Source organism: Maniola jurtina, chromosome 20, assembly GCF_905333055.1.
Source record: "Maniola jurtina chromosome 20, ilManJurt1.1, whole genome shotgun sequence".
Lineage (NCBI taxonomy): Eukaryota > Metazoa > Arthropoda > Insecta > Lepidoptera > Nymphalidae > Maniola > Maniola jurtina.
In genome coordinates, this window is record NC_060048.1 from 8,301,573 (window position 1) to 8,321,133 (window position 19,561).

General features: G+C 36.4%; 1 protein-coding gene across 2 annotated transcripts in view; it reads right to left on the bottom strand.

The window, feature by feature from the left end:
- Positions 1-1,608: 1,608 nt before the first annotated feature.
- The window catches only part of LOC123875966 (guanine nucleotide-binding protein G(o) subunit alpha), a 57,177-nt gene continuing 39,224 nt past the window's right edge, over positions 1,609-19,561 (bottom strand). For both annotated transcript variants that reach the window (XM_045922104.1, XM_045922103.1), the window contains exons 5-8: positions 7,988-8,116; positions 7,474-7,603; positions 5,939-6,092; positions 1,609-5,422 (exon numbers count right to left, since the gene is read on the bottom strand). In XM_045922104.1, the coding sequence (XP_045778060.1) occupies positions 5,235-5,422; positions 5,939-6,092; positions 7,474-7,603; positions 7,988-8,116 (601 nt within the window). In that variant the 3' untranslated portion in view covers positions 1,609-5,234. The remainder of the gene's footprint in view (positions 5,423-5,938; positions 6,093-7,473; positions 7,604-7,987; positions 8,117-19,561) is intronic.

Below are 19,561 nucleotides of genomic sequence, written 5' to 3' on the forward strand. Positions count from 1 at the left end.
ACCGCCTGCCTCCACCCACTTCACTAAATAATCACCGACACTTACATGGTTCCGTTACACTTAATTATCAAATTATACTTCAAACTTTTAAATATACCTTTCAATATAAATACGCTAGATAAAATAAATACCTAAAATGATCTTTATAATTGCGTACACGAGTAGATCTTAAAATGCTATCTTAAGGTTACTGTAAAAGTGATATAGAAAAAATATGAACACAAAAGAACTATATATACGTGTATATGGCATAACGAACTAATTCTCTCGTAGGAATAAAGTTTGTGCATAGTATGTCGCTTAACTTAAACAATATTTTTGTTCCAGGATACACCTTACGAGGTGTTACACGCCAAACCAATATCCTTAATACCAAGTGGTTACAGTTTGTGCATTCAAAAGTTTATAAAAAAATAATTTTTCATCGTAAGTGATATTACCTAATAATGGAATGATATTTTGTATCAGTTAAAGTAGGCCTGTGAACGTACTCATGCATCTCACTACAGTTCTGCACTAAATATTGGTTCCTTTCTGGTTTTGGTCCGTAAGAGAGTGAGTATATAAGCGCATGCGTCCCGAGACCCAGGCAGTTGTTTCACATTCAAATACTACAGACATATACCTTCCATAAGTGACCCAACTCAAAGGTAACGTTTTACGTTGTCAGGAAAATCCAATCAAAATTAAGACTCTTTTAACTAGTTCAGGTAATTGTGATTAATGTATTTAAGAAGAGCCTATATTATTAAAATAACAGAAATTACTTTTATTTAATGTCAAAGATACAATAACTCTTAACTATTAATAATGTTATTGAAATATCATTTGGGAAATTGCAGTCCTTATTCAATTTATTATCTGGTGGCTGTTGAGATAACACTAAATTTGAAAAAAAAAACACAAAAAATATTAGAATTGAGTCACTTTTCTTGAGACAATGTGAATAGTGTTTATAGACTTAATATATTCAATGTGAAACAATTGACGGGACTCGACAGTGTCGCAACTAGACCGCAAACACAACCATTTTATTTTCTTTTTACAAAATTTTATGCCTAGCACCAAAATTTAGAATCGAACACTATTTTAGATACCTAAACATTTCGACTGAGCTAAAAGGGTGCAATTTTATATCCGTATGGAACCAAATCGCTGCAAAATTTTTGGCCGGTCATATTTAAGATGTATTAAAACACTTTTAACACTTATAAAAGGAAATTTCCTTTTTCTATGTATGTTATATATCAGAGTTGGTCCAAAATGACTTTTGCACTGATGAAATCTTTAATATAGTTCAATCGAGGTTTGAATTTAAAGGGTTATAATGCTTTTTTCTCGTCTGAAGTTCCTTAGAAAATTGGGTGTTAGTAACGTAATGCAGTGTTAAACTCCTCATAGGCAAAGTTCACATAAATTACACTTTAAAAAGTTAAGACATACGCTTGTATGGGTGGCACATACACACACAGACTGCATATACTGGATGAGTTTTGACACCTATGAGCTTTAAAAAATGGCAGCCCGTTACCAGGTTTGTGTGTTACTTTTTTTCAATACTATTGGACTTCTGAGTTTATACTTTGTGTGCTACCCTTACATTTAATATGCAGTGTTTCGCACTAACTTCAGACCGGCCATAAACTTTGACGCGACGTTTAAACTACAAAGTACAATAACTATGCTTTATAATACAGTGGAGGATACACCGTTGGATCTAGTTGCACACCGGTTTTACAGCACGTAACATAGAACGCCCGAAGCTTGATTGCACATCAGAGGACTTATAATTTAAGTTACAACTTTATTTTGACATTTAGCGATCCTCGCGCAACTGTCGCGACCTGTCATTTAATACAAAACTGTCAATACGACAGGAGGGTCAGCTCTAAGTTGTAATTATCATATTGTAACAATCGCAAGCTTTATAATCGGCTTTTATGGTGGCATTATTGCTCCAATTGTGCAACATGCATTTTAGCCAATCAATAAGACTTATTGCGATTATTACAATGTAATAGTCAAATTTTGGGTCTGCTATCATGTTGACAAGCGATCGCTGCCGGCGACACAACAGATTTGTGTGGGGGTTGGACAGGTGGCGACTGAGTAGCAACTGTGAATCGATAAACGTCAAAACCTTACAGAATAAGCCCACAGGTATATCGAAAAAGCTTACTTCTCATTAAATATAATACATACAATGCTCCCACCACTCTGCATAGAAGTGACATTGATATGCTGTGGCCGTTGATATAGAAAACCAAAAAATGTGTCCACAGAAATCAAAATTGAAATTGTAAAGTAGTTATAAAAAGATTCAAGTTCCTTAGTGCCAACTAAGGCTGAGATCTATAGCGCAAACTTTGATTTTGCTCAGACTTGAGACACTGTTTAAACGAGAGTTTTATATGGCTCACATAAATCTGTCTCGTTTTAACTGAGACTCAAGGTACGCGCTATAGATCTCTGCCTAAGTGTTTAATTGTAATTAATATGATTTTGTTGCAAATCTAAATTAAATTGAATATTTCATGAAATGTGTGTTAATCTTTAATATTAACGCAATGTTTTCAGACACATCTTCACTCAAGTTCAAGACTGCATATCTTGTGTTTCATATATCAATGGCGGTTGTGAGTATATTCTGTTATTTGTTACAAGAGCAGCGGAGTGGGAAGAAATGCTGTACGACCACCAAAATACATCCTATGATAAATATGAAAGAGTCATCCAATGGTACCATTTCACGTCGAGTCCAAACATAGCGAATGAGGCTAAATTATAAAAATGCAGCGAATTACTTCAAAATATGACTGACAATACTTACATTCTAAGAAACGAGTTATTTAGGTTATTTTATATGTACAGAATTGCAGATGATATATCTCCCTAGTTTCTTGCTGGTTCTTCTTGGTAGAAAAGGTATTCCAAAGTTAGATTGATTAGATTGACATTCAAAAGCACTTGTAAAAGTTTATTTTAATAATGATCTTTCTATTTCTATTGAGTGAATTTTTTTATTTCATTATCAAAAATTTGAGTTGGGCGTCTCCTGTTTGGCGAAAATTATAATGTGCACAAGTGCTCATTTTTGTCAGTATGGACCTCTGGGTGGTTAAGTATTATGATTTGCGGCGAAAAACCATTGTATTGGAGTGGAGTGTCTCCATATTTCCAACCAACAACACACATTATTACTTTGTTATATTTATAGTTTTTCATCAAATCAAAAGACTAAGGATTAAAACCCAGATTGGTGTATGCATACAGAACCGTAATACTAATTTCACACGCCTCAAATGGGCACCATTTTCAGAAATATTTCCAAGTATACACAGAAGAATCAAGGTTTTATGTCTGTACATATAAAACAACCTTTTATTATTAACTAGTATTGAAACTCCTCTCATAAAAACGGTTAATTGAGTTCGTGTTCCGCTTTGTTTGGAGGCGACATTGTTATTACATAATTAATAAGACAATATTAGCTCTTTAGTACGTCAATTTCTTTTACTATACGTCTTTATTTACATGGTACAGAGTAACCGTCGAGTACTGTCAAATAAATGTAAGGCGGCGAATTCAGCTGTAAGTTTTACTCACGTAAGTAACTTACATGATAATTTGGCAAAAAAACTAAGGTGAAAGTACTTATAAGAGTGTTTACATTAGTCAGTTTGTCGTAAGTTAATTATGTAAGCTACTTGCACGAGTAAAACTTACAGATGTAATTGCGGCCTAAGATTATCTTAAATTTTAAGATACATTTCAGTACTCGGGTGGAGTACGCGTTGAAAGATATATTGCTTTTCATAACACCACAATATAATTCAATAACAATTTATTTAATTAACATTTTACTACTGTTTTTTTAATTTGTGTATAAAAAGTATTGTAAAAGAATTCGACGAATGGATGTTGGATAATGAATAATAATCATAAAAATTACGATTTTTCAATGCACTCATTTGAATGAGAAACTGCAAAAACAAGTCTATCTACTTCAATATTAAGATTTAAAAAAAAAACATATTCTGCTATAAAAACTATACAATCGCCTGATTATGAATCAACCTTTTAAAGCAATGGTAAATTCTTTACCATTGGCTAGATTAAGTAATACTAGTTAGTCCAATAATAATAAAGATTATTAATTATTATTATTGAATGAAACAATCGGCAGTTATTAATCTCATACAAATGATGTGAAAATCAGAACTTTTTTGGTTACTTCAATACACCCTAACGTTGTTGCTTCTTACAAACCATAACATGTATTGTAATTAAAATTGATTAGATTGAAGGAATCATCTTTTCTCAGCATCATCTTGTTTCAAAGATGTGTATACACCCTATTATAATGGCAAAGTTAAAAGTACTGATTGTTAATGAACAGCCCAGAGCCTTCTATATTTTAACAGAGGCTGTATAATTAAATTATTTGCCGATCAATCCCATACACTTTAAGTCACTTTAGTATATAACATTATCCCAAAAAACCCCTACCATTGCGTGATTAATGGGAAGGCGTGACGACCCTCAACAATGAAGAAACGGCACAGAGACAGTAAGAAGTAGGTTGTGGTGCAGACAACTTATTGGTAGACATGGATCATTTAGCGTGAATAGCATTTTCATATGTAACACTTGCACCTTACAAGTTGCCTGCTTTACTCTCTAAAATTTGCGCACGCATGGTCATCGACCGGAGCTAAGAGCGCGCGAGCGAGAACACTCACATCGCTGCGTAAAAGCAAGCAGAAAAATTAATCGTTCGCTAGTTTCATGGAAAGCGAATTTTCACACTTACAATGAAAAATACAAAAATTCACTTTCCGTAAAAAACCACTGGTGAAATATCAGTGCTATTGATTTTGATCATAATTTCTAGTTAAATTGATGAAGCAAATGATACGTGATTGTAAGTGCAAAGATTGAAAAATCACTTTCCATGAAAAATCGCCTGTAAAATCACTGTAAAGAAAACAATTTCACTAAGTGACTTCACCCATCTCTACTTATAAGCCGTTGCCTATGAGTAAGCGAGATAGAGTACCTACAAGCCTTGCTTGTGTTGGGTGTAGACGCAACCACGCTAGGGTGTGAAAGTGTATGTAATAGAGGCTGCAGCTGTACAAGTTGTTCTCCTTGGTTGGAATCGTTGCCTGTACGCGGCCGCCTCGCCGCACCCTGCGAGGGTGTATGGGTGTAGGGTGGGTGTGGGTGGGTGTCTAGTAGAGGCCGCAGCCGCGCAGGTTGTTGGCGATGATGACGTCGGTGACGGCGTCGAACACGAACTGGATGTTGTTGGTGTCGGTAGCGCACGTCATGTGGCAGTAGATCTCCTTAGTGGTGGATTTGTTTTTGGCCTCGAACTGCGCTTGGATATACGCGGCCGCCTCGCCGTACTCTTGCGCACCTGGGCGGTACCAAAAAGGACATTGTTAACATAAGTTAACATTTAGAATTTGTTTATTAGTACACTGTCGTTACAGGGAGTCCTAATGCGACAGTAACTCTATGCTAACTTATACCTACTAAAAAATAAGGTAAAACACCTACTACAAGTAAGTATTATCACAGAGAAAGGCTATTACTACAGAGGTTTGACGAATCCATCTATGCAGAGCAATCGTGTTGTAAGTGCAGGAGGAAGAGCGACCCAAACTGGCCTATGTATATGGCTCTTATGTTGAAGGGTAGTTAGTTGTGGTAGTCATTTACCACTATATTAAAGGTGTCGGCCTTCTGTAACTCTCTTTATACTATGGTATTGTTATTAAAATAGCATTGTGTGCCATAAAATAGCATTATTTGTAAATACATGTAAGAAAATTATGAAGTTCCTATTTATTTCAGAGTTCTCCGAGTTACCAACAAATCCAGATGAAGTTATGGCCATAAGAAAATATATAACCATGATTGAAGTATATACCTGTGTACTCAGGGAAGCATATGGTGAGCGGGGACTTGCGTATCTTCTCCTCAAACAGATCCTTCTTGTTGAGGAACAGGATGATGCTGGTGTCCGTGAACCATTTGTTGTTGCAGATGGAGTCAAACAGCTTCAGACTCTCCTGCATACGGTTCTGGAAACATGAAAATCGCATAATTAATAGTAAATTACTACTACTTTTACAAGTAACGCCGATGTACGGTCGGGCTCAGAATTCGAATAGCAATTCCGCGAAACTATTGCATCAAAAACCTGTCCCTTTTTCTATAAACATGCCACACACACCTAACGCATAACCTATTCCTAACCTAATTCCTTCCTAAAACCTCACACCTAAACCCTATTCATTTTTTGCTCAGTAGTGGGCCGGCGGCGATGGGTTGATCATGATGATGATTTCAACTTTCTAAGCATTTACTGACAATCTTTTAACCAAAGATGACACAGCTAATAAAAAACCTTTTACCGAAAAAAATCTTACATACCTACAATATCTATTATGAAGTTTTGTAAACAACACTGAAGGAGAAAAATTTATCTGCCCAAAGTTATGTAACTATATACCTAAACAAAATAGATAACAGCTATAATCTAAAATGAGAATATAATATTATGAGCACACAAGTATGTAGGTAGTCACTTTTGGATATTCAAAAAAACGTTAAAAAACTCATTTTCCCAGAAATAGAAAATCACCTTTATCACACAAAACTTTATCACACAAATTCTACAGATTTTTTGACATCATCATATTCGTCGTAAAAGATTTGTCGTTCTGATTGACTAATCTTATCAACGCTAAAAAGGTGACTGACTGACTAACTGACTGATCTATCAACACACAGCTCAAACTACTGGACGGATCGGACTGAAATTTTCATGCAGATAGCTATTATGACGTAGACATCTTCTGCTAAGAAAGGATTTTTGAAAATTTAAGCCCTAAGGACATAAAATAGGAGATTAAAATTAGCGTAGTCCACGCGGAGAAAATCGTAAGCATGATGTAGTCCGTTTATTCCTTCATATCTTTGGCTGCTGCCATGACATGGTGCCACGACTCCCTCTCTTTTAAGATCTGCTTCAATGGACCTCTTTCAGATGTTGGTCGATTGACCAGCTAGCTAATTTTAAATCCATTGAACGTTTTCTAAGAAAAAATATTTTATTATCATCCAGTGAAGCGGCAATGTAGAACCAACCAACCTCGGTGGCTATCATTAAGTGTTAGACACAGAGTTAGCGAATCACCTAGCAGGTCTCCTTCGACCGACAGGCTGCCATTTTTTTTTTAAAGAATATTAGCCATTTTTAATCATGACTAACATTCCCCTTGCCCCTCCAACTAAGCGTAAAGCTTGTGCTAGGAGTGGGTACGCCAATAGTGCAACGGCTGGGGTTTGAACCGCCGACCTTTCGGAATTCAGTCCACTCCTATAACCGTTGAGCCATTGAAACGCCACTTTAGCGATAAGTCGCATGCTTAATTTAGTAATATTATAAAGGTTGTTTACCGTTGTCTCGTCCTCGTGCAACACTTGGTCGTACTCGGACATGGCGACGCAGAAGATGATCGCGGTCACGTCTTCGAAACAGTGGATCCATTTCTTTCTCTCCGACCGCTGCCCACCTACGTCGAATAATCTGGAACATAACGCCAGACGTTCAAAAATCCAGAAAAAAATGTTACCAGAGAGATAAAAGTTTACAGGCTATCCTACCCTCACTTTGAATAGCTGGTCCAATTTTCTTTATTTTGAGAAAGCAAGAACAGTACAAAATGAGTTTCTCATGCGGAATTTAAAAAAAAAACCAATGAATTGTACTATTTTAAATATGAACTTACTTAACTTAAAAGTTAGTTATTAAATTGTTTAACTATCAATTTATATTGTTTCCTCACGACTTTATACAAAACGTACGTATTCTAAATGACGGTTTCATTATGACATTTGTTTTAAAATCAAACAATAATAAAGTTGCTCAAAAGCTGTAAGATAAGTTTCTGGGATCGACAATTAAACTCACTTGAAATTAAGGTTTTTGAAGGAGAAGTGCACTTCGACAATGCCAGTGGTTTTGACTCTAGTTCTTAAAATATCTTGCTCGGTGGGCTGGTAATCTCTGGCACCTAACCGGTCGAGATCGTCCAGGAAACTGTAACACAAAATAAAAGACAGTCAGACACAAGTTACAGTACAACCAAATTAATAATGCGCATAGAAATCTTCGTCACTGTTCGGCAACGGTCGTATGATAACATGATATTGACTCCTATTTGCTTATAACAAGGTGCAAAATGCAAGTGCATTGTTTATAGGGCTCTTACGATTCAATGATTCGGGTGTTTCTGGGAATACGACGAATTTTGCACCTTGTTATAAACAAATAGGAGTCAATATCATGTGTATCATACGACCGTTGCCGAACAGTGACGAAGATTTCTATGCGCATTATTAATTTGGTTGTACTGTACAGTACTGCAATTTGCTGAAAACTTGGTACGCTATAATGCTTAGTGAAGTATCTGAACAAAAATCGGTCAAGTGCGAGTCGGCCTCGAACTCGGAGGGTTCCGTACCATGACACAAGAAATACCGCTTTTAATTTTTTTTTTAATTTTCATTCGTTCGTTATAGCGGCAATAGAAATACACATTCTGTGAAAATTTCACCTCTCTATCTATTACGGTTCATGAGATAGAGCCCGCTGAAATACAGACGGACTGACAGTAATAGGGTCCTGTTGGACTCTTCAGATACGGAACCCTAAAAAATAAAAAAAAATCATACTCAAAAAATCAATTCAATAATGAATAGGTACTGAATTCAGCTCAGGTCTTCATCAAAAACATCTTAGAAAACTAGTTGTGTAGGTATGTCTTCCAATAATAATATTGTAAGTGAGTCTTAGGATAATAATGCCTTAGCTTCCCATATCTTTCCACATAGGTAAAGACAAAGAAATGGAAATTGTTAAATAGGCATAGAATTCCAAAGTAATGAAGAATGAAAACACAGCGTTATAAGTCAGTGTTTTCAATAAAACAATTTCAATGTTATATATTCAAGGTACCTAATGTTATAAAAACAAGTGTGATCATTCTTATATGGCTAATGATTCATTTAACCTATACAATTGATCTGCGGGCTTCCATTAGTAGGTATTCGCTAGTATGTATACTCTATCAACACAGAAGGGCAGTCAAACCCATTCACGAGGATAATTTTAGGGTTCCGTACCCTGTACTACTATGTATTCGGTGCCCGAAGGGTGCCCACGCGACCCTATTACTAAGCCTCCGCTGTCTGTCTGTCAGCGAGCTGTATGTCATGAACCGTAATAGGTAAAGAGTTGAAAGTACAAATTGTGTAAATTGTACAATTCTATTACCGCCATGTAAATTTAAAAAAAAAAAAGTACAAATAATATAATATTTTACAATGGTACGGAACCCTTCGTGTGCGGTACCGACTCGCCATTAACCGATTTTTAATATACTTTGTTACAATAGAATTAAAAGCAGATCATTTCGAAGATATTAGAGACCCCTTGCACCCTTTGGGTACGAAACTCTAAAAAGGGGTCCATTCCATTCGATACAATGTTTACACATAATTACGTATTCATATTACTTCGGACTGGTATTGTAGCCTGCTTTAGTGCTTAGTAATCGGTTTTCCCACAAACGACGCAATTATACATAGTATAACCGGCAAAATAAATGTAACCCTACAAGCATTTCTGCATTAAACCTAACAGATATCTAACCTATAAGAAAACTGCATTTTAAGATTTTCTTTCTCACTGTCCTCAAAAAACCACGTACAGTCAATTGTCATGTCAAAAGTACAATTCACTTTTAAAATAAGGCCTAAAATCGTAGTTTTGACATGACATTTGACACATAAAGTTAAAATGGCGCGTAAGAAGTCATTTTTTACGCATTATAATTAAAAACTTTCGATTAAAATATTAATAAATTAATTTTAATTACATAAATATATTTTTTTTGATTTTTGATTTGATAATTGTTTGATATTAATATGTACTAGACTACTTGAACATTAGTATGTAACCAGCTGATATATGAAGGAACCCAGTGCCAAGTGTATTTCTAAAACCCGTTTATAACGTAGATTACGTTATAAAAAGAACCAAGTAGGTTCTTTTTACATGCAAAAAGTTTTTACATATAGATTCGAGAAGTACTTATGGCGGTGAGTTAGTTTATCCTTTTATATGTATAAACGGAAAAGCTAACTGACTGACTGATCCATCAACGCACAGCTCAAACTAATGGACGCGAACGGATCGGAGCTGAGATAATATTATGAAATAGGCATCCGCTAAGAAAGGATTTGCTTATTTAACCCCCTTAGGAGTTGAAAATTCAACTTCGAACGGGGTAAAATAGAGATTTCAAATTTCATGCGGACGAAGTCGTAGGAATAAGCTAGTACGAGTATATTACTGTTCGTGTTATCAAAAAGTAAGTCAAATATTCATCAGAAAACATAAACAGAGTAGGAGCACTGCTTTCCTCTGCAATGCGTATTCAGTTTTTTTTTCTATTCATACATCGATTTTTCAAGTACCTATTAGTTTAACGAATAGGCTCGTTTGTAGTACTATATTATTTTAATTTTTTGAAAAATAATATGAGTACTGCAAAATTCTTTTCAATTTATTTCTAACTTCACTTGAAGCAATCGCCGATCATGCACAAAGCGCGATTTCAATATGAAAATTTTCCTAAAAGTTTAATTTTAACGGCATATGCGCCATAGCTTACGCGTGTCTGCGGTTAAAAAGAATAGATTATGTTTGACCCATATCCCCAAATCCCCAATCGGAAAAATACCCGAGTACGGAACCCTCGGTGCGCGAGTCAGACTCGCACTTGACCGGATTTTTGCTGGGCAAATACTAACTGTGGTGAACTTTGGTGTGCCACCAGTTGCAAATGGCGTCAGCGCCGCGTCGGCACCGTATACATATTAACGAGCTTAGAGCCAGACAGCACGCGATGCTTCAACAATATCATTATACACAGGAACACTCACACTGGCAGGAAATGCTCATATTAATGGAATATGGTACTTATTAATATTGGACTTTAAAATCAGGAACTAATAACTTAACATTTGCAGGGAACACACCATCCATATTAATATAATCCAACAATACATCAATACAACATAAAAGAAAATAAATACAATATGTTATTGTATTGTACGTATGTATATTTGTGTCGCTCAGTGGGAGATGCTTGAAGTTTCTCTACGTGATCAAATGAGAAATGAGAAGATACCAGAAGGGAACCGACATAGCTAAACGTGTTGCAAAGCTGAAGTGGCAATAGGCAGGGCGCATCCTAGTGGAAAAAACAATAGGTGACCTCTACCGGAAAGAGCAGTGTTTGAAGACCTTCCACTAGGTGGACAGAAGACATCAAACGTGTCGTTGGGAGCCGCTGGAATCAGGTGGACAAGACCGTGGTGCGTGCCTACCAGAGACCTATATCCAACGATGGGATAATGATGATGACGATTTTATATGTTAGGCGACGCGCTGCCGCATGACCCCTTATTCCTTTTAGACCTTGTATGGTGTTATTTAAATATACATACAATATACAATATACATATATACAAAGGAAATGGCGCAGATATCTGATCTCTGGAAGACATTGGTGCCTTCCAGACCAATACAAGAATACTATTTCACCATGTTTCCACCATCTGTAACCGCCCAAAGTCAGAATACGACGATATGAACAATCAAACAGATCAATTAATAATAATAATAATTGGCGATTCTTATATTAGTGCACTAAACGAAAAGTTAGTCATTTCATACAGTTTTAGCGACCAGCAAAACAATACAAGGCTTGAAAAGGCAAAATCTTATGCAGGAACCAGTCATAAGGAAGTTATTTGTGATTATAATATCTAATTGGTATTTCCCTTCTATGTGCAGCTGTTGGAATAATCAATAATGTTGACAATTAACTAGCTCGGTCTCATGTACGAGTACAAAAGTTGTTGCAGCATTTCGGAGTTACTAAAACATGTTGTAAACAACATACAAACGACTTAGTCTTGAGAATGGGACCAACTCTTTCAACGAGTGCCACCTAGTATAAAAGTTTGTTTGCGAACTGTCCCGAAATTCTCTTAGGTGTGTATGAAAACTTAAAAACCAACACTAGACGTTAAACAGACAGCGCTGGGCCTCATTTTTACCGAAAGTACAAAATTTTATTTTTCACGGATCTTGCAAAATTACAGACTTTGATACGAACTTTCAACCCCTATTTAACCCCTTTAAGGGTCGAATTTCCAAAAAACCTTTCTAAATGAATGCCTAGATTATAAAAGAAACCTACTGTCAAAATTTTAAGTTTCTATCACCAGAGGTTTAGACTTTAGACCGTGCGTTGGTCTTCGATGAATTTCTGTATCGGTGGCGTTGATAGAGAAGTCAGTCTTTTTATAATGCCTAGTTAGATTTTACATCACATTCAAATTAGCACCTTTAGCAGATAAATCTAAAAGAGATTTTTTTGCAGGCTAAGCAAACAGATTCAGTTTCATACAACTACGGCTGGTTTTCAAAATTTCACTAGCTGACAATGCGGTATACTAATGGTAGGGACCACTGCATACAATACAGCGGGTGACCTTACAAATCTATTTCAATGACAATAGGTCACGAGATCGAATTAGTGAGTCAATTCTGACGGCATCTCGCTTACAAGTGATTCAGCACGAATCAAGGAAATAGATCTGACAAATTGTAGGAGTCCTTACAATGGGCTAAAAGAGACCGTCATAGAAATCTATCCTGAATTCTGAGGTGACTGTACTACATTCATATACTATTATTATAAATGCGAAAGTTTGTTTGTCTGTCTGTCGGTCTGCTAGGTTTTCAAGGTCCAACAGTTTAACCGATTTTATTGATGAAATTTGGTACAGAGTTAGCTTACATCCCGGGGACGAACATAGGCATAATAAGGGCAATATAATATCATGTTCTTAACCTTTTGAATCATAAAGTTGATAACCATAGACATCAACTACAAATCCGTTAACACAGAAACAACTTGTAATCTGTGGCTAATGTTTGATCGTGTGAAAGGCCACTAGAGCGCGACACAAGAAAATCACCGACCCAAATGAAAACTACCTCCACCACACGCGAGCTTTTAAGTGTTCGCCTATTTTGACTAAATATTACTTTGTATTTTAAATAGACCTTGTTTAAACCCTTTAGTTTGATTTATTAAACGATAAACCCGAGTGTACAACAACAGTAAAAAACTTTCTGTCATGAAATAGACGTTATTTTAAACAAGAAACCTTATAATATAAGCTCCATACCTCGTTTACAATTACCACTATGGAAAAATGGTCAATATTTTCATATTGTCACATAAATCATTGTCATATTAAATTTGTGCTAACATATATTATTATTTTGTCCACAGGGGAGCACTAAGACTGAAGACCTTTATCAAAATCAAATTATTGGTTTGGCAATCCTCCTCACAATGATAATAATGAACCGACCATCATACTACTTTATTAATCCTAAGAAATAAAATGAATGCGAGTGACTTCAAAAAATAAACACTTAAATAGCCATGCACCCAGATAAATTATTGGCAAGCAGCTAAAGCAATACAGCGATTAGTAGGAACAAGGATTAAGGCATGAACCACTTTAGATTCCAATAGAGCCGCAGACGGCAATGTGATTGGCTGAATGAGCGACTAATAGCCATGACTAATAAGTTAATAACTTACTAAGCAACACGGTACCGGCTAATATGACCTCAAGATTATAGCATCAAACAGAATTCTAAAATTCTGAATAGATTCGTTATGGCAAAGCTGAAATCATCATCATCATCAACCGATAAAACGTCCACTGCACATGGGTTCTTCTCGGTAGGAACAGAATTCCGAACCAGTGGTAGATTATTTTGACGATTCAAAAGCACTTGTAAAAGTTTAATTGAATAAAAATAATTTGAATTTGAATTTGAATTTGACTGCTGGACATAAGTTTCCTGTACAGACTTCCACGTACCACGTTCTTGCGCCGCCCGAATCCAGCGGCTCCCTGCGACTCGCCTGTCGTCCGTCCACCTACAGTGAGAGATCCTACAACGATGCGTTTTCCCGGGCGAGGTCGCCATTCCAGCACTTTGGGACCACAACTTCTATCGGTTTTTCGAACTATGTTCCGTATCCATTGCCACTTCAGCTTCGCCACCCGCTGAGCTATATCGGTTACTCTGGTTCTCCTAGGGATCTCTTCACGTAGAGTAACTCCAAGCATAAGCTGAAATCGAGAGTCCAGAATCCGATCCCACTGCCTGGTTTAAAACTCTGAGTTCACTTTGACCTAATTTGACTGGTAAAGTCAACTTCACTCGACTACTAGGTGTAAAGAGCCTGTAAAACAACGCATAGATTACAGTGAACGTTCAGATCTCTAGAAGTTTAGATCGTTGCTTGTGGGATCTGTACTGAAAACGTCATCAAATCACATCTAAATGTTCAAAGCCCGCTTAAAAGGCATCACGACATTGCACGAGGACGTTGTCTTTCTTCGTAATATGATAATGTAAAAGATGAACTTAAAATCACTGAAAATACATAAACGGTATCAATGAATCAACATTACATATTTATGACGAGAGATTCAACAATGGACCTCGAGTTTTAAATTCCAAACAGTCGTATCGTAGTTCAGTGTTCGAGTCTCATGGTTTACGATCAAGGCCGATTGCGAGTCTAAGCTAGGCAACGTCTGGCGAGCCGCCAACAGGCTACACTGGAGCTCGGCCTAGACAACCCTTGATATAATATGTCATGGCTGTCGAACAATAGCACGCAACAGCGTCCTAGACGTGCGTTGTTTTCTAGCTAGACCGGTGCTTTTTGAACCAGGTCTACTACTACTGATATGTAGATATGTGATACGAGGTTTCCGTAAGCCTTTTTGTTGAAATCTCAACTTAGTCATTTCATGTGCCATGTTTTGGTATTTATTTTCTTAATTTTATCGTTTTTAGGAAGTGTCAACGATGCCACGTTCTCAAACAGATGGAAAATAAAATTGATGTTTAGCGGTTTGAAGTTTCCGCTGAACTGATTTTGATACCCATGAGAATTCTAAGATTCCTGTAGAGTGTTTTGTAGATCAATTGCAGTATGTTTGTTTCGTTTAGGCCAATTTGTCGCTTATGATCGTTTGTTAATTTATTACGATAGCTAAATACTGTTCGATATATACCTATTCATGAATGTGGATGCATCAGCTTAGTATGGTTATTTCGTATTTTCTTCATTCAACTTTAATAGAATTTAAATCTTTCACGTCTAAAGTAAATTTTGGTGTTTGCCAAATTGTCGCCGTTGAATTAAATTCAATTCGTTTATTTGCTAGACTAGATTGAGTATTACATAGTAACTTCTACTGCGTATGTATTTAACGCTACAATCTGCAAAGATTAAAGCACTAAAATACATGGTTAACTGAGTTATGCTATCAGCAAACAAACTGTTCTATTACATCTGAATAATTCAACGAAATACTTTTTGGCACAGAGGGTAAAAAACTGACAATGTCTTCGGGCTTGGAAAAATTACGAGAGTAGATAAAAAGTTTGTGTCCCACACATTTGCATCTTATTCCACTCCACACAATATGGTAAGAGCGGGAACTTGAAGTGGCGCCGAGGGTACCTAGAGGCTCGTTTGGCCGCTTGCCAGCTAAAGACCCATTGTACTTATAATGTTGGAAAATTGGTGCAATCAAGCTCTGGATCATGTCTCTCCTGCGTACTCAAACGACTTGTATGTTTAATTCGAATGTAAGACGCTCTTGACACGGTTCGACTTAAGAGATTGCGATAAGGCTATTTGGGAATATATGGACAGTTATAAGAAATGTACACGGTGTTCACGGATATTAAAATATGAATTATCAGGGGAAAAGCCATAAGAAAAAAATTGATTATAAGTATGCACATATAAGCATTTTCATTGATAACTGTGATTAATAATCGCCAGATATCGACTCTTGAAATATTTATTAATGACCGAACAAAGACATCTTTTCAGAAGCCCGAACTTGAAGATTTTAGACCCACCACTATGTTCCTGTCCTGTCCAAATACAATTTTGACCTGATTCTGATAATAATAAACAAGCATGTAAATTGTAATCTGAACACTTAACTGATTCTTGGTAAGTAATTCAAAATATTGTATGTCAAAATATTTACGCTTCACTCCACCGAGCTGATAAAAGTGAAAGGCTTAAAGTGACACCGGGGGTAGCAATGTCAGTAGTGGCTCATTTGGAAGCCTGCCAACTCAAGAACTATTGTACTTATTATGCTGGAAAATTGGTGCGATATAGACTTTGTAACAGGATTGTTTGATTACTTTGAGTGATAAAATGGCTCATTAATTCAATTTGCATCGTTTTAAATGGCTCGGGAAATCGAGGTTTTTTACCCAAGAGAGGTTTACCAGTACCACTTATCTGATTTATCAATTTGGAAACAAAAGAAAATTTCGGAGACAAAGTTAGCCATAATTATTGTCTGAAGAGGAATTTTTTATTCAAGTAAAGTTTTACAAGTGCTTTTGAATCGTAAAGTGTCTGTTTCGGAATGCCCTTCTTTCGAGAAAAACCAGTAAGAGTAATCAGAAAAAGCGCGTGAATTATCGAAAATCTTGTTTCCTGAAATATACAAGATAAAAAAGTTACGCGAACTTAGTTAAGAACTTAGAAGAGATCCGTGGAGTATCTTTATTGATTCTCACATCTTTAATGCAATACAAATAATAGAATAAAGCGGAATTGCAAAAAGAATCCAAAATGAAAACTTTGCAAGTTTAAATAATGACGCATTTTAAAATGAAACACTCTAAAATAAAGAAAAAAGTCTTAGTCACTATAAAGACTAGAATCAATAATGAAAACGCCGCAAGTTTGAATAATGAGGAATTTTAAAATGAAACACATTAAAATAAAGAAAAAGAAGAATCTTAATTACAAAGTATGAAATCAATAATGAAAACGACGCAAGCCTAAATAATGACGAATTTTAAAAATGAAACATAAAAATGAAGAAAAGAAATCGTAGTTATAAGACTCACGCCCGCTATTGGCTTTTACAAATCAACATAACAGATTCAACAGCAGCGGCCAAAAACGTAGAGATTCAAATCTGTATTGAGATTAGATAATCTCCCATTTAGTAATGGAAATGCATTTCGTTTTAGCCCAACTTTTACAACAAGTCAGTCGAGGATCTACATTGCAGATGCGGCTTATTTGTATTCATGAGTGTTGAACGAGAAAAAGTTTTGCCTTTAGTACAGAAGGCATAATAACCTTACTGTTGATGTTGAGTAACATCGACTAATATAGACATGCGCTTGTAATTTTCATGATTATTGGTCAACGGGAAGTACCCTATAGGTTTTCTTAACAGACACGACGGACGGACGGACAGACAGACAGACAGACAACAAAGTGATCCTTTAAGGGTTCCGTTTTTCCTTTTGAGGTACGGAACCCTAATAAGCTTATTATTTAAGACTAAATCAATAACCAAGCTCGACGGCCTCGGTGTAATATTGTCAAAGTAAGTCCAGATACTTGCGTATTAAAGATCTCCCCGGCCGAGGCCTTCGATTGGGTAAGGGAAATTGAGCAATCTCGAAGTTATTTTTGGTGTAAGCAAAAGGAATACGCAGGTCACACTATCATTATCACTTTAATTTTTACCCAGGTTCCCCTGGGATAAGTAAAAATTAAAGTGATAAGATTGTCATTTCGTATTCGTACAAACAAAAACCGGTTGAGTCTCGTCGGACGAAGGGTGTGTGAGTCCGACAAGACTTGACTGGTTGAAGTGGTGAATTATGAAAAAAAATCCAACACGGAAAAAGAGTTGAAAAAAAATTATGCCTATTTTGCATACATTTCCAATAATTGTTATGAAACTTTTTGAAAGTAATAATACAGATTTTCACAAATGTTAAAAATACTTAAATATAAAAATTCTAACTTTTTGAATAGAAAGTTTTTAGAAAATTCTTTTTCTTTATACTTTGTGTTATGATATGCGTAGTTGTACCTCACTCAAAAATTCAAAATTCAAAATATTTTTATTCAATTAGACTTTTACAAGTTCTTTTGAATCGTCAAAAGCATCTACCACTGGTTCGGAATGCCTTTCCACTTGTGTATCTATGAAAATAAAAAAATGTTTTTTGTTAAGCTCGTATGCTTACATTCCGTATTCCGTTTTTCTATCTGTCTTTTCATTCGTTCATTTGTGGTTAAATCATATTTTTTTTTTACAAAAACTTTTAAATTATAAATTGATATTTCTTGTTAGTACAACTGGCACACTAATAATCCCGTACTCTAGTGCGTACGGAATTATTAGTGTGCGAGTCCGACTCGCACTTGACCGTTTTTCTCCTGAGTAGAATAGGCAGTATTGCAAATAACTGCTCATATTGATTCGTACTTGAATGCAGGGGGCATTTCGGCTAAGATTGCATGAAACGTACAGCGGCAGTCGGGTGCCCGGCAACAGGTCCAGGCGCGATGCCCGATCAATACGCGCACATCGCGCCGCCGCGCCGCACGCCGACCGAGCCCTCCTATAGCTCGCTTCACCATCGCCTGCCGATCGCCGGCGCGCTCGTTCGCACGGTACGCACAATGCACACCCGCTTGTACGTATCCGAATGTCGCAACCGATGTAACTACTCATCATACAGAGGGTCTTCACGCATCGGCCTTACTGATCATTCATCTCTCACATCTATAATAATAATTTATCCTAAACGCACACCTACTTTACCACGGAACCGCAAGACGTCGGATGAGTTTCCATCCTTATGTCGTCGACATTCCATCTACAAAACCTTAGCCATGCGTATGAGGAATAATGACGCGAAACGTTTCGTGCGTGTAGATTCTACACGCACGAAACGGTTCCGGGTATCCAAAAACAAGAGTGAATAGGCATTTTCTAGGTAAACGCATCCCATCTTAGGCCACATCATCATTTTCCATCAGGCGTGATTGCGGTCAAGCGCTTGCCTATAATAATTTAAAAAAACTAGCTTACGCCCGCGACTTTATCAGCGTGTACTACACAAATTTCAAACCCCTATTTTACCCCCCTAGGGATCGGATTTTCAAAAATCTTTAGCTATCTAAAATACAATTTCAGCCCCATCCGTTCAGTAGTTTAAGTTGTACGTTAATAGATCAGTCAGCCAGTCCGTCACTTTTTCCTTTTATAGGAAAGTTCCATCATTATGTTTTCAATGTTCCGAAATTTTCTCGAAAGAGATGTAAATTGTATTGTACATTTTCGAGATCAATTCACAAAGACTCGCACGTGTCTTAAATGTTCTGAAACGGAAATCCGAAACAGATTTCTCATTAACAATTTCTAAAATATTCACAAAATATACAACAATTACTGTAAGTTCATAATGCAAATCGGGATCGGTCTAAAATTGTCTGCAATGTTTCAAAATGTC